Source organism: Hypanus sabinus, chromosome 5 (genome assembly GCF_030144855.1).
Source record: "Hypanus sabinus isolate sHypSab1 chromosome 5, sHypSab1.hap1, whole genome shotgun sequence".
Classification (NCBI taxonomy): Eukaryota; Metazoa; Chordata; class Chondrichthyes; order Myliobatiformes; family Dasyatidae; genus Hypanus; species Hypanus sabinus.
The window spans coordinates 44,891,030-44,904,608 of NC_082710.1; the positions used below are offsets into that span (position 1 = coordinate 44,891,030).

At 45.5% G+C, this 13,579-nt stretch overlaps 1 protein-coding gene across 1 annotated transcript in view; it reads left to right on the forward strand.

Moving 5' to 3' along the window:
• LOC132394118 (intracellular hyaluronan-binding protein 4.S-like) overlaps positions 1-13,579 on the forward strand; it is a 60,444-nt gene that overhangs the window by 25,339 nt on the left and 21,526 nt on the right. The window contains exon 4 of the mRNA XM_059969878.1: positions 8,112-8,183. Within this exon, the coding sequence (XP_059825861.1) occupies positions 8,112-8,183 (72 nt within the window). The remainder of the gene's footprint in view (positions 1-8,111; positions 8,184-13,579) is intronic.

Sequence of the window (13,579 nt, forward strand, 5' to 3'; positions counted from 1 at the left end):
TCAACCAGCAATCTGGTGGTTGCTAGTTCTCAGTTTTCGGATTTTTTAACTTTAGTTATTTGAATCACATTTGTTAACCTTTAATTACAAAAAAAAAATTACAGATGTAAAGAATTCAGATGTTTATAACCAGGGCACCCACTACCTCCTGCAGCTATAGATTGTCAGGTCCTTAAGACTTGAGTCTTCAGGGTTATTGACTTCACTGTTTTTAAATTAATGGTTTAAAAATGGTTTCTAATGTTTTTCAGAGTTGTTTCCCAAAAGTGCTATTCTATGAATTACCTTTTTAACATTTTTTACCTTAATTTTGTTTGGGTTTCTGGGTCTGATTATTTTACTTGTGCTATTTCTAATTTCCACTTCCAGTTTTGTTTTTTTTTGTTTCTGTCTCTCCTCACAGGTTCTTATCAGTTTGACTAAGGTGTAAGCATTTCACAATGGCAGATCCTGCCTGTCATGCTGCAAAGATACTGGTCCTGGTCCTGTTTAGAAGTAGTGCACTCACCTTGCCCTGAAGGAGTTGCCGGCATGTGGTTGCACTCTTTTGGTTTTGCTGCCCTTGACGGTAACTCTGTAAGCTAGTAACTAGGACTGCCAGACTGCAGAACGGCTTCTTCCCTTGGGCTGTGAGACTAATGAATACCCTGCCGCAACTGAGGTCTCGTCACTAAGACAGTGAGCTGTTTACCTGTGCATTTGGATTATATTTTACTAACGTTTTGTAGTAATATTTTGTTTTATGTGATGTATTTTGTGGATGCACTGTGGCGCGGAGGAACAGTGTTTTGTTTGCATATATGTACAGTCAGATGACAATGAAATTAACCAGGAACTAATTGCAGCACCCATGGAGTGCTGATGGTTGAAGGGATGAATGTGTGGGTGAATGGGAGTATTGATTGGGGGTTTGGGGGAGAGGTAACTCTATACAGTATGAACCTGAATATTGTTGGAACTGCACATGCCTGGGCAAAAGGCTGTTCTTGAATTGTGGAGAAGCTTTGGAGTTTCAAGAGATAAGTTGCTGCTGCAGGGTACCCACTCTGATCTGCTTTTGTATGGCTGATCACCACTTGTATTTCTGAACAATGATCCTCCCAGAAAGTTAATGGTGGAGAACTTGGCAATGACAATACCATTGATATTTCACTTGCAATTTGGAGATGCTTTTATTTCCTGCCATTTTTCTGATATCAGTTCATTCAGTGGGTGGTATTGGGCCTGATTATGTTGGTGTGGATTGCAAATTGGTTGGCTATTCTTCTTAAATCCTAATGATTTAAAGGAGGGTGCAGAATGCTTTTTTTTTTTGCTGATGACACTAACTAGGATGGGATTCTGAATTGTGAAGAAAATACCAAGTTATATGAAGAATTGTCATAAACATAGTAAATTAGGAAGTGATATTCAAAGATACCAGAGTGTCATTGCATGTTAGGTACTGAATGTATGGCATACAGATGCAGCAAGCAGTTGAGATCAATAATCGGTCAAGACCTTCACAGCAAGGTGGTTTGAATACAAGAGCAAGAATATCTTAATACTGTTGTTCAGGACTTTGAGAACATGCTTGCAGTTTTGGTCTCCTTACCATGGAGGGTGTGCAACTGAAATTCTAAAGACTGATTCCTCAAAGTATTTGATAAGTTGTAAGTGTTTTGGGACATACCTAATCTATTGCAAGTTGCAATCCTACTGTCTGCCGTTGAGTTTGCAGGCACTGAGGAGACTAGCGATCCCCAGGTGAGGCATTCCCAGCTCACTGGGTCTTGGATTGTCAGTCCACATGGGCAGGAATCACGAGGGCTGGTGACTTCCCCACCCGAGATCACCAGGATTGGATATCTGTGCAAGTCCTTGGATCAAACCTATAAATGGAGAGACCTGATGTCAACAACCAGAGGGTGGTAAAGTCCATAGGGTAAGGCTGAAGATTTAAGTCCACAACTCAGTGAGTCCAGAGGCATAAGCTTGAAGGTCAAATGCCAAAGTTGGTGAGTCAAAGAAGTAAAGGCCCAAAGGTCATGATGCCTGGCTCGGCATATCTGGAGGTTGGAGGCCTGATGTCTGAGAGTCCGGGGCAAGGATTGGAGCGCTGGAGATGATGCTAAGGACATGTACAAGGATGTTGACAGGACAGAGAAATTTTGGGTATTAGGAAGAATTAGATAAGCTAGGATTGTTTTCTTTGAAACAAATAAGGTTGAAGGGAGATTTAGTTGAGATGTACAAAATTGAGAGGCCTTAGCAAATTAAATAGAAAGAACCAATTTTCTTTAACAAGGGGAAAAGGTCAAAAAAAGCCATAGTCATAGATTTAAAATGGCTTGTGGAAGGATTTGATGGCGGGTAAGTAATCCTCTGGGACTCTGCTTGAAGAGTGGTAGAAGCAGAAATTATCACTTGGGTAAACTAATTTAAGAAGCATTTTGATGGGAACATGGAGGGGAGGGGCCTGAATGCAGGAAATTGGCTGGGGTGGGGGGTCACTCGAGTTTGCATGGATTTGTTGGGTAGAAAAGTCTGTATCTGTGTGCTGTATTGCTTTGATTTGCTTAATGTCATGAACTTGTAAAATTCACCACCATAGAGGCCTGTAAGAGGGGCTGTTACTGAATGCATTTCAGAAAATAAATTTCTTGGTGAAAATACATCAAAGTAAATGGGAGGAAAATGGGAATATAATATTAAGAAAGCTGATCAGATATGATTCTATTGAATGACAAAGTGGGTTTGAAGGTTGAATAGCCTTTTCCTGCTTTTTGTCATTGAATGTTGTCTGGGTCTTGTTTCATGCAGGCATGGACTGCCAAATTTTGTATCTACATGCTTGGGGTATCTCCTGTAGATCCTGTCAGATTTCTGAGTTCCCTTGCTTGAAATATTGTTTGCTTAGTTTAAGGTTGAAGAAGGCAGAATTTATAATAGTTATCTTGCATTCTTTTTGCAGGTCTGGACACGAAATGTCCTATTCTATGGCCTGTGTTTATCAGACTCTGTTGTCAGAGTCTGTTTGCTATCACTGTATGACATGAAATTTGTTTTTAGCGGCAGTACAGTGCAAAGATATAAAAATTGATATTTTCATTGCAAAAGAAAGGAATAGAGTAACTGTTCATGGACATTTCAGAAATATGATTGCAGAGGGCAGAAGCTGTTTCTAAATCACTGAGTGCGAATCTTTAGACTAGTGTACCACTTCCATGATGGTAGTAATGACAAGGAGCATGTCCCGATGCTAAAAGTTCTTAAGATGGTACCGTGTTCTCAGTGGTAAGGAGGTTATGCCCATGATGGAGCTGTCTGAATCTACATTCCTCTGCGATCTCTTGTGATCCTGTGCATTGGAGGCTCTATACCAGGCTGTGATGTAGCCAGTCAGAATGTTTTCCTGTAGATATACATCAGTAGAAATTTGTGAGAGTCTTTCACACATTAAATCTTCATAATACTGTTAGACAAAGGAGCGGAATTAGGCCATTCAGCACATTGAGTCTTCTCCTGCCTTCTCCCTGTACCATTTGACACCCTTACTAATCAAGAACCTATCAACATAGGCTTTAAATGTATGCAGTGGTATGGCCTCCACAGTCATCTGTGGCAAAGAATTCCACAGATTCACGAACCACTGGCTAAAGAAATTCCTCCTTATCTCTGTTCTAAAGGGATTTCTTTCAATTCTGAGGCTGTGCCCTCTGGTCCTAGACTGCCAACTATAGAAATCATCCTCTACAGGTCCACTCTACCCACCACACCCGCACCCCGCCCCAATTCTTCTAGTGAGTATGGGCCCCAAGCCATCAAATTCTCCTTGTATGTTAACCCTTTCATTTCTGGGATAATTCTCATGAACCTCTGGCCCCTCTCCAATACCATCGCATCCTTTCTAAGATGAGAGGTCTAAAACTGGTCACAGTACTCCAAGTGCAGTCTAATCAATGCCTAATAAAGCATTGGCATTATATTCTTGCTTTTAACTTCTAGTCCTAACATTGCTTTTGCCTGCCTTTGCACTGCAAGTGAACCTTTTGTGATACTTGCACAAGGATATTCAGGTTTATTTGCACATTCTGATATTCTGAATTTTCTTACTGCTTCGAAAAATAGTCAATTCCTTCTACCAAAGAACATGATCGTACACTTCTCTACACTGTATTCCATTGGCAACTTTTTCCATTCTCCCAATCTATCTAAATCCTTCTGCACACTCCCTGCTTCCTCAACACTACCTATCCATCCACCTATCTTCATATCATCTGCAAATTTGGCCATAAAGCCATCAATTCCATCATTAGAATCATTAACATAAAGCATGAAAAGAAGTGGTCGCAGAACCGAGCCCTGCAGAACAGCACTTGTCTCTGTCAGACAACCTATTTTATCATGTGCCTCCAAGTACCTCAAATACTCATCATTATTAATAGAACATGGAATATAGAACATTATAACACAATACAGGCCCTTCAGCCCATGATGTGCCAATCTTTTAACCTATTCTTAGGTGGGTCTAACCTTTTCCACCCACGTAGCCCTCCATTTTTTTTCCTTCCACATGTCTGTCTAAGTCTGTTAATGTATCTGCTTATAGCACCACGTCTGGCAGGGTGATCCGTGCATCTACTACTTGTCTCCATCAGACAAGTAGAAAAGGCCCCATTTATTCCCAGGCTTTGCATCTTGCAAAACTGTAATGATCAAGCTCTGCCTCATTGCTTTATTTGTTTAAACGTGAATTATATTAACTCCTTTACATCTACAACTTTCCAGTCCTTTGAACCATTCCAGAATCTAGTGATTCTTGAAAGATCCCTACTAATGTCTCCACAGTCTCTTCAGCTACCTCTTTCAGACCCTAGTCCATCTGGTCTAGGTGACTTATTTACCTTACAACCTTTCAGCTTCCCAAGCGCCTATTCCTTATTAATAGCAACTATATTCACTTCTGACCTTGACACTCTAATTTTTAGCATACTAATATCTTCCACAGTGAAGACTGATGCAAAATACTTGTTAGGTTCGTCTGCCATTTCTTTGTCCCCCATTGCTACTTATCCAGCATCATTTTTCAGTGGTTTGACTTCCACTCTCAAATCAGTCAAAGTATATTTATTATTAAAGAATTTATAAATTATACAACCCTGAGATTTGTTTGCTTACAGGCAGCCACAAAACAAGAAATCTAGAAAACCCATTTTTTAAAAAAAAAAACCATAACCCACATCATGCAAACAATAGATGCAACTGACTACATTCTGAACCAGATTCAGTCCTTGGATCCACCACTCCCTGGAGTAGTAGGCCCAAGCCTCAATCTCAAGTTCATCATGTTAGTGGGGCAAAAATGCCTCAAAACTCGCAGAGACAACAGCCACTGGGGAGAGGAATGAACATCGCAAGCAAAATTAGCTCGACCCTTCGGCTTTCCAGTTTATCTGGGCCAGCATTTGAGTTGTCCAAACACTGAGTAGTGCCTCACTCTAGGACCTGGGCCCTGGTGCAGTGACTCACCCAGACTGCACATCCCAAAGCTGTTTGCGATCTCACCAAATCGGCTCAGCACTCGGAGCATTCCAACCTCACAGCCAGATTAGGTGGACAGGCATCGAAATTCTTCCACGTGGACTCCTCCAAGTTCTTCACTCCAGCAGTAATACGAACTGTCTGCAACCCCGTCTTGAACATGTTGTCCCTCATCTTTGCGATGCACCCACCCTCTGCAGGTTCTTAGCGGTGATAATTGACCACAATTTACTTCAGAAAAGGTGTTATTAGTAAATATTTTTTAGTCTTATTTCTTGTCCTCTTTTACTCTCATCTGTTTTAACTCAAACTCCTAATGAAGTAGAGCTATTGGTTTTCTGCTTTCATGAATGTATTACTGTTGAAGCCAGGACAGATCCTCCTCGATACCCAGGAGGAGATGTTCTCCTGACAAGGAAGATCCAATTGCAGAGGGAGATATGGAGGCTCAGGTTAAGAAGCTTGGTGATTCGTACTGAGGGTATGCAGTATCAATCACAGAGCTATAATTGATAATCTGCAGCTTGACATGTATTTTTCTGTTGTCTAGGTGCTCCAAAGCAGACTGGAGAACCTGTGAAATTGTCCAGTGAAGACCTGTTATGGCAGTAGGCAAATTAAAGCGGGCCCAGGTGCTTGATATGGCAGGAGTTAATTCTAACCATAACCAACATCTTGAATTACTTAATTACAGTAGATGTGAATGCTGCCTGTCAATGAGGTAGCTAACCCTGTTCTTGGGATTGGTATATTTGCTGTCCTTCTGAAACAAGTGGGGGATCTCAGACTGCAACAGTAAGAGGTTGAAGCTGCCTTTGAAATACTCCAAGCAGTTGTTAGCACAGGTTTTCGGTGTCCCTCCAGGTAAACCATTGGGGCCTGACGCCTTGTGAGGGGTTCACCCTCTTGAAGAATATTCGGACATCAGCCTCTGAAACAGTTGTTGGATACTGTGAGGATTCACACAGGTGTAGTGTTGTACTGTATTTCAATGTGTGCATAAAAGATGTTGGTCACACTGGGGAGTGAAGTGTCACTACTATTTTTGCCGTTAGATTTCACCTTGTCGGAAGTGATGTAATTGTGTCTATGATTTCACACAATTGTCTTTCACTCTCACAATGGCCTTCTGTAGGCCATGCGTAGACTTGCAGGATTCTGGATTCATTGGTGGTGAACATTGGATCTAGCTCTCATCATACTGTGAATCTCCTGGCTTGTCCAGGGCTTTTGGTTTGGAAAACCCCCGTATGTTCTTGAAGGCACACACTCATCCACACGGGTCTTGATGATGTTGGTGATGGCTGTGGCATATTCCGATCCAAGGTGAATCCCTGAACATGGTCCAGTTCAAAGCAGTTCTGTAAACACTCATTCCCTTGACCGTTCCTTTGTGATCCTCACCTCTGGTGCTGTGGTTGTCAGTCTCTGCCAATGTGCTGGGAGTAGAAGTACAGCCAGGTAATCAGACTTGCCAAAGTGTGGACACAGGATGGCTTGGTAAGAGTTCATGATGGTGGTGCAACAGTAATCAAGTGTAGTGGCTCCTCTGGTTCCATAAATGATAAGTGGGTGATAGTTTGTCAGAAGCTTTAAGCTTTAACCAGACCGGTTGAAGACACCTGCAGTGGTCGGCAAGTCTTGTACTGAGTTTTGATCTTGGTGCTTGGCTGCACCAGTGTCAGACTGACATTTACCAGGGACAAAGTAGATTGACACCAAAAATTGTGTACTCCCTCAGCAGTTAGAACCAATGACCGTTGACTGCCAGATGTTTCTGGTCAGGGGAGCAGAACTGAGACAGAATTGCCACATCTATGGACTATAGTATTAATCTCTGCTGACTCTGCCTTTACCCAATGCTGTCATTTGGTTGATGTAGTGGATGGTGAAGCCCTTTGGGCTGGAGTGCTGGGGTGGGGGTGGTGGAGTTATATTTCTGAGGCAGAGTACATAACGGTCCCTGATGAACTTCTAGCACTGTCGTCTTGCTGCATCTCATCTGATGAGCGACTAGATTTGCAGATATTTTAGGAATGGGGTTGAGTTCCTCCCAGGCTTCTGGCCTTGTAAAGGGTGAAGACAAGCTCAATGTCATGATGTGGAATTGGCGAAGTGTCACAAGTTCTGGTTTTCAACATTCCGGCACACTGGTGAATGTATTACAAGAAGTTATACTATGTTAATTTTAGGTCCTAAATCTTCACACTGAAGTTCTTTTTCTCTGCAGAAGCAGGGGAACCATTCTGCACAGAGGTTAGGCACATTGCAGTTGTGATTTCTGACATTGATTGTATTCTGGAATTGCCATACATCCTGAACCAAAAGTAATGTGATATATGACCTGTGATATAGACAGAATCAAGTTGAGGTCATGTTTCCTTTGTTGGCCTGGGCTGTGCGGGTATCTGGCCTTAGAAGATAGTGTTTTTCAACAAACAAGTTATTGGCCTAGATACCCTTTTGTCCTCCTTTCAGACAACTTTATGCCAAATTTAATGAGGATTTCTCCCCTTTTTTCTGGCTTGTAATTCAAAGTATATGTTGAAAACAAGACCTGAACTACACAAAGGTACTTTCTCTTTTAGGGGAATGAAACCAGAGGACAAAAGGGGTGGAAGTGGATCTCGAAACTGGGGAACAATCAGAGATGATCCAAGGTAAGGACTTGTATAGATGTGCTTCGGAAAATGCAGTGGAAATGTATAGCTGTCAAAATCCTATTCTGCTAACAGTTCATTAGTTGGATTTAAGCTCCATATTGACCATTAGCAGCTGAAGGGTGGATGGAATGGGTTTTTCTGTTTTTTGTTTATTTGCAGGGATGGTCTTGCTTGTTCATAGCTTCCTGCCTGATCTTATAACATTTAGTTTCTAGTTACTCATTGGTGGATATGGAAGGAATGCAGTTTGAAGTGTTTGTTCCAAAAGGTTCCCCAGGTTCACCAATTTTTTAAAAAACTTTGTTAATGTTAAATGCTAAAGGTTCTGTTGCTTTGAGGAGTTCTGATAGAGCAGACTAGCATCAAAACCCTACTGGTTCAACACCCCTTATCCGAAATTCAAAAATCCAAAATTTGTTTGAGTGCTGACATGATGTCATAAATGGAAAATTCCACAAGGTGTTGGGAGGGTTCTTAGGTGAAGTGTAGGTCTTTGTGCACCAGACAGTTCTGAGAAGTGACCTTACACATATAATGAACATAAGTTAATGAAAAGTAGAAAATCACTGCTTAAAGTGAAAAATGATTTTGATTGTGTAATGAAAGAAAGGATGGATTCATCAGCGCCAGAGTGAACATATGCTTGTTTTATGATCAGCATACTGTAAAACAACAAAGATCTATCACAACAAACAGAACTGAAGGTAGTTGTAAATACTCAGCAGGCTGGTTGCAGAAATTTAAGAAAATGCATGGCATTTTGTTTTTAAAGATTTGTGGTGATAAAGCATCTTCTGATCACAAAGCAGCAGAGAAATTCATTTGAATTTGTCAAAATCATTCCTGATTAAAAAATTTAACACATCAAATGGCTGCATCAGTACTTAATGTGTGATGGACAGATGTAAGACGAAGACCACTTACCATAAATTCAGAATCAGGAATGATGACAATGCTAAACAGCCAATGACTGTTCACGAAGTAGTGATAGTTTACCTTTTTGATTTAATGTACACATTGTTTTGTGCACAAAACTATTAAAATATTATTTAGAACTACCTTCAGGTATATGTGTAAACTGTTTATGTAATTGTACAATGTCCTGGGTATGTTATTCAAAATGGCCTCTTTGGTTTGTTACAAGTAGGAATGTTTCTTTGTCGGATAAGTGTTTCTCTCGCCGTTGTTTCACTTTAGAATGGCTGATATGGTAATTGTATTCATTTGTTAATCAATGGGGAATGTCATTGTGTCTTGTGATGCTGGGAACTTGGGGGAGGGGTTTTCGCGGGTTTTTTTGGGGAGGCCGAGGAAGACGCTGAGGAAGGTGGACGTGTGCTGGACTGCTCGTAAGACCACCGGGGTGGTCCCAGGTGCGACGGCCGGATGGGTCGATTGGTTCGTTGATTGAGCTCCAACGAGTGCACTAAACAGACTGAACTTTGATAAGTTGGCGCCTTTTCTTTTTTTCCTTGTGTGTGTGTGTGTGTATGTATATATATATATATATATAGTATTGCCTACTATTTTTTTTAATTTTAGTAAACTCTTTAAAGTGTATTTCATAACGGTATTTGTTGTGGGTTTGATACTGTTGGCGGGCGCGAGGCATTAACTCGATTCTCACAGCACCTGCGTGTACGGGAGGTGGGTTGGAGAGTGGCTGGATCTCCTTTTTCCCCTAGACATATACCAGCCTGTTGGGTAAGGGTTACATTTGTGGGGTGCTCGTCCGGGATTGGATTGTCAGGGGCTGTGGAGTCGCGCAGGCAGCAGAGCGCAGATGGACAGAGATAAGTTTGTTTGTTGGTGCCAGTTTGAAGGTGTACCGGTACAGTACGCATGCGTAGTGAGCGGAGTGGATGTTCGAGTTTCGGGAGACGCGATAGTGCGGGGTTTAAGTTCGGTGAAGGGTATTGGGCAGGTAGAATTGGTAGCTAGACGGTGTGGTAAAGAGGTAGAGTCTAGCTGGGTGTTGGTTCGTACAAGTGCTGAAGTCAGGACGGTGGAACTGCCGGCGATGGTCAGTGTACCGGGGGAGGAGGGGCCGTGGGGGCTCCACTCCTACAAGGATGAGGCTGAGTAGACATCGGGGGAAGAGCTAGAGCTAGAGGTGGACCCCAGAGAGGTGCCTGGCACTAGTAAAGGGAGGTGGGAGGAGGGAGTCGTGACTAAGCCCTGCTCCCCAGGTAGGGTGGAAGCCTCGGAGCTGGCAGCCGCACTTAATTCCCTGGTGGGGGTGGCCGAGAGGCCACGGCTGAAGCTGGGGGTGTTCTCCGGAGCCAAGCCTACTCCGGATGGGGAGGTGGACTATGAGACCTGGATCGAGCATACGTCTTTGATGTTAAGAGGAGTGGCCAGGCTCAGAGGAGGAGAAGAGGCAGCGATTGGTGGGAAGTTTGAGGGGTTTAGCAGCCAAAACCGTCCGGGAGTTGAAAGCTGAGAAGCCTGGGGCCTCAGTGGAGGACTGCCTAGAAGTTTTGGAGGGAGCGTTTGGGTTGTCAGGGGAACCCTGGTTGCTTTTAGCAGAGTTTCAATGTCTGGAACAATGGAGAGGGGAAAAGCTCTCCGAGTACATATTTAGGATGGAGGGGATGTTCTCGGGGCTGCGGCACCAGGGGGTAGTGAAGGCGACTGACGTGGCTAGCGTGAGGATGAGTCAGCTATTCAGTGGCTCTCTGGAGGAGGACAAGGTGGCGTGGACTATCCGGCAGGCTTATAGGAAAGGTCCCCCTCCATCCTTCAGGCAACTGATTAGAGAGGTGCGAGAGGGCGTTGGGGCGGAAAAGGGGCACGGGCCTACGGGAGCGATCCTCAGCAATACAGGAAGTGGTGGCTGAGTGGAGGAATGACAATCCCCCGGGGAGTAGGGAACCCCCTTTGGAGGGGAGGGACAGGGGAGGTACCTACTCTCAGGGGCGATCAGTGCAGTGGATTGGGAGCAGGAGCCGTCCTGGGAGAGGAGGGGTGGCCGGCAGTGTGTGCTTTAACTGTGGGAAAGAGGGGCATTTCAGGCGGGACTGTGGGCGGCCGAGGGTGTGCTATAGCTGTGGAGAGGAGGGTCACTTTAGGTGGGATTGTGAGAGACAAGGAGTCCCGCGGAGGACAAGCCCCCCTATGACTAAAAAGGGAGAGGTGTCGGGAAACTTAGGAGAGGCTCAGTGAGGGAACAGACTGGAGCCTCTGGAGGAACACGTTCCCAGAGATCAGCCGGAAGACCACCGGGTGCCCACGCCTCTGTTCCGGATGGGCTGGTAGGACCCCGTGCCAGTGTAGGTCTACGGATAGAGGGAATTTACGCAAAAGCCGTTCTTGATACGGGATCGCAGGTGACCTTATTGTACCGGTCTTTCTACAATCAATATCTAAAGCATTTGCCCGTAACACCATTTGACGCCCTGCAGATTTGGGGTGTGAGCGAGGGTGACTACCCGTACGATGGGTACCTATCGGTGAGATTGGAGTTCTCGGAGGGCAATGTGGGAGTGTCGGAAGCTATTGAGACGTTGGTGTTGGTGTGTCCTGACCCGGTGGAAACCGGTGGTGCTACCCTCCTGGTGGGGACTAACTCCCCAGTTGTGCGACGGCTCCTGGGAGCTTGTAAGGAGAAAGGGGGGGAAGACTTTCTGGAGACCCTCTCGGTGCATCCAGTGTTTCGAGCAGTGTTCGCAGAAGGGGTTGCCTCCCAAGGGCTGGACCCGGAGTGTAAACGAGGGACGGTGTGGTGTACACAGGCGAGGCCCAAGGTGATCCGACCAGTGGAGGTAGCACTAGTGATGGGGACCCCCAGATTCCCAGGAGTGCCGACGGGAGAAACCCTGTTAGTAGACACCCCAGACGATCTTGAAGGGGAGACCCGATTTCTGGCGGGGGCGCTGGTGAGGCCCGAAGTGCAGAGACCAGGGGTGGTACATGCAAGGCGTATAGCTATAAGTGTCAGGAACACCACGGCAAGAGAAATCACCTTTAAGAGGGGAATGGTGCTGGCACATCTGTTCCCGGTGACGGTAATGTCTAGCGCACCAGTGAGGACCCCTAATGGGGAGGGATCGGAGCATCGAAGGGAGGTGACCGCTGAAGCCTTTAACTTCGGGGATTCCCCTGTGTCGCCGGAGTGGAAACACCGGCTAGTGGAGAAGATGCTGAAGATGGAAACTGTTTTTTCTCGGGGCGAGTTTGATGTTGGCTGCGCCAAAAGCACTCGCCACACCATCCGGGTGACGGAGGACACCCCATTCCGAGAGAGATCCCGGCGGCTGGCTCTGGCAGATGTTGAGGACGTGCGACAGCACTTGTGCAAGTTGAAGGAGGCAGGAATCATAGCTGAGTCTCGAAGTCCTTATGCGTCCCCAATAGTGGTGGCACGGAAGAAGAATGGGCGAGTGCGCATGTGTGTTGACTACAGGACGTTGAATCGGCGAACTGTCCCTGATCAATATACTGTCCCAAGAGTCGAGGATGCGTTGGCCTGCTTGAGCGGTGCGAAGTGGTTCAGTGTGCTGGATTTAAGAAGTGGGTATTACCAGATCCCGATGAGTGCGGCCGATAAAGAGAAGACCGCTTTTATCTGCCCGCTGGGGTTCTTTCAGTTCGAACGAATGCCCCAAGGCATATCGGGAGCCCCAGCCACCTTCCAGAGGCTCATGGAGAGAACTGTGGGGGATATGAATCTGTTGGAGGTGCTGGTGTACCTGGATGATTTGATAGTGTTTGGATCGACTTTGAAGGAACATGAGGAGAGGCTGTTGAAGGTGTTGGACCGGCTTAATGAAGAAGGGTTGAAGCTTTCCCTGGACAAATGCCAGTTCTGCAAGTCGTCGGTTAACTACATTGGCCATATCATTTCGCGAGAGGGAGTGGCTACTGATCCAACCAAGATAGAGGCCGTGACCACCTGGCCGAGACCCCAGAAAGTGGGTGCTCTGCGCTCATTTTTGGGGTTCTGTGGGTATTACCGGCGATTTGTGAAAGGATATGCCAAAGTGTGTCACCCGTTGACTCAGCTGTTGTGTGGCTATCCCCCGGTGGGGAAGAAGAGGACGGGGAACCAGAGGCAGGACGCTGGAGGATACTGGAACCCGGCGGAACCTTTTGGCTCGAGATGTGATGATCAATGTGAAGAGGCGTTCCGATCTTTGAAAAGGGCCCTGACCCAGGCCCCAGTGTTGGCTTTTGCCGATCCCCAGAAGCCATATGTGCTGCACACGGATGCCAGCCGAGAGGGTCTCGGGGCTGTTCTGTACCAGGAGCATGGCAAAGCATTGAGACCGGTAGCCTTTGTCAGCCGAAGCTTGTCGCCATCGGAGAGAAACTATCCCACTCACAAGTTGGAGTTCCTGGCGCTGAAGTGGGCGGTGGTGGACAAGCTGGGCGATTACCTGTACGGAGCCAAG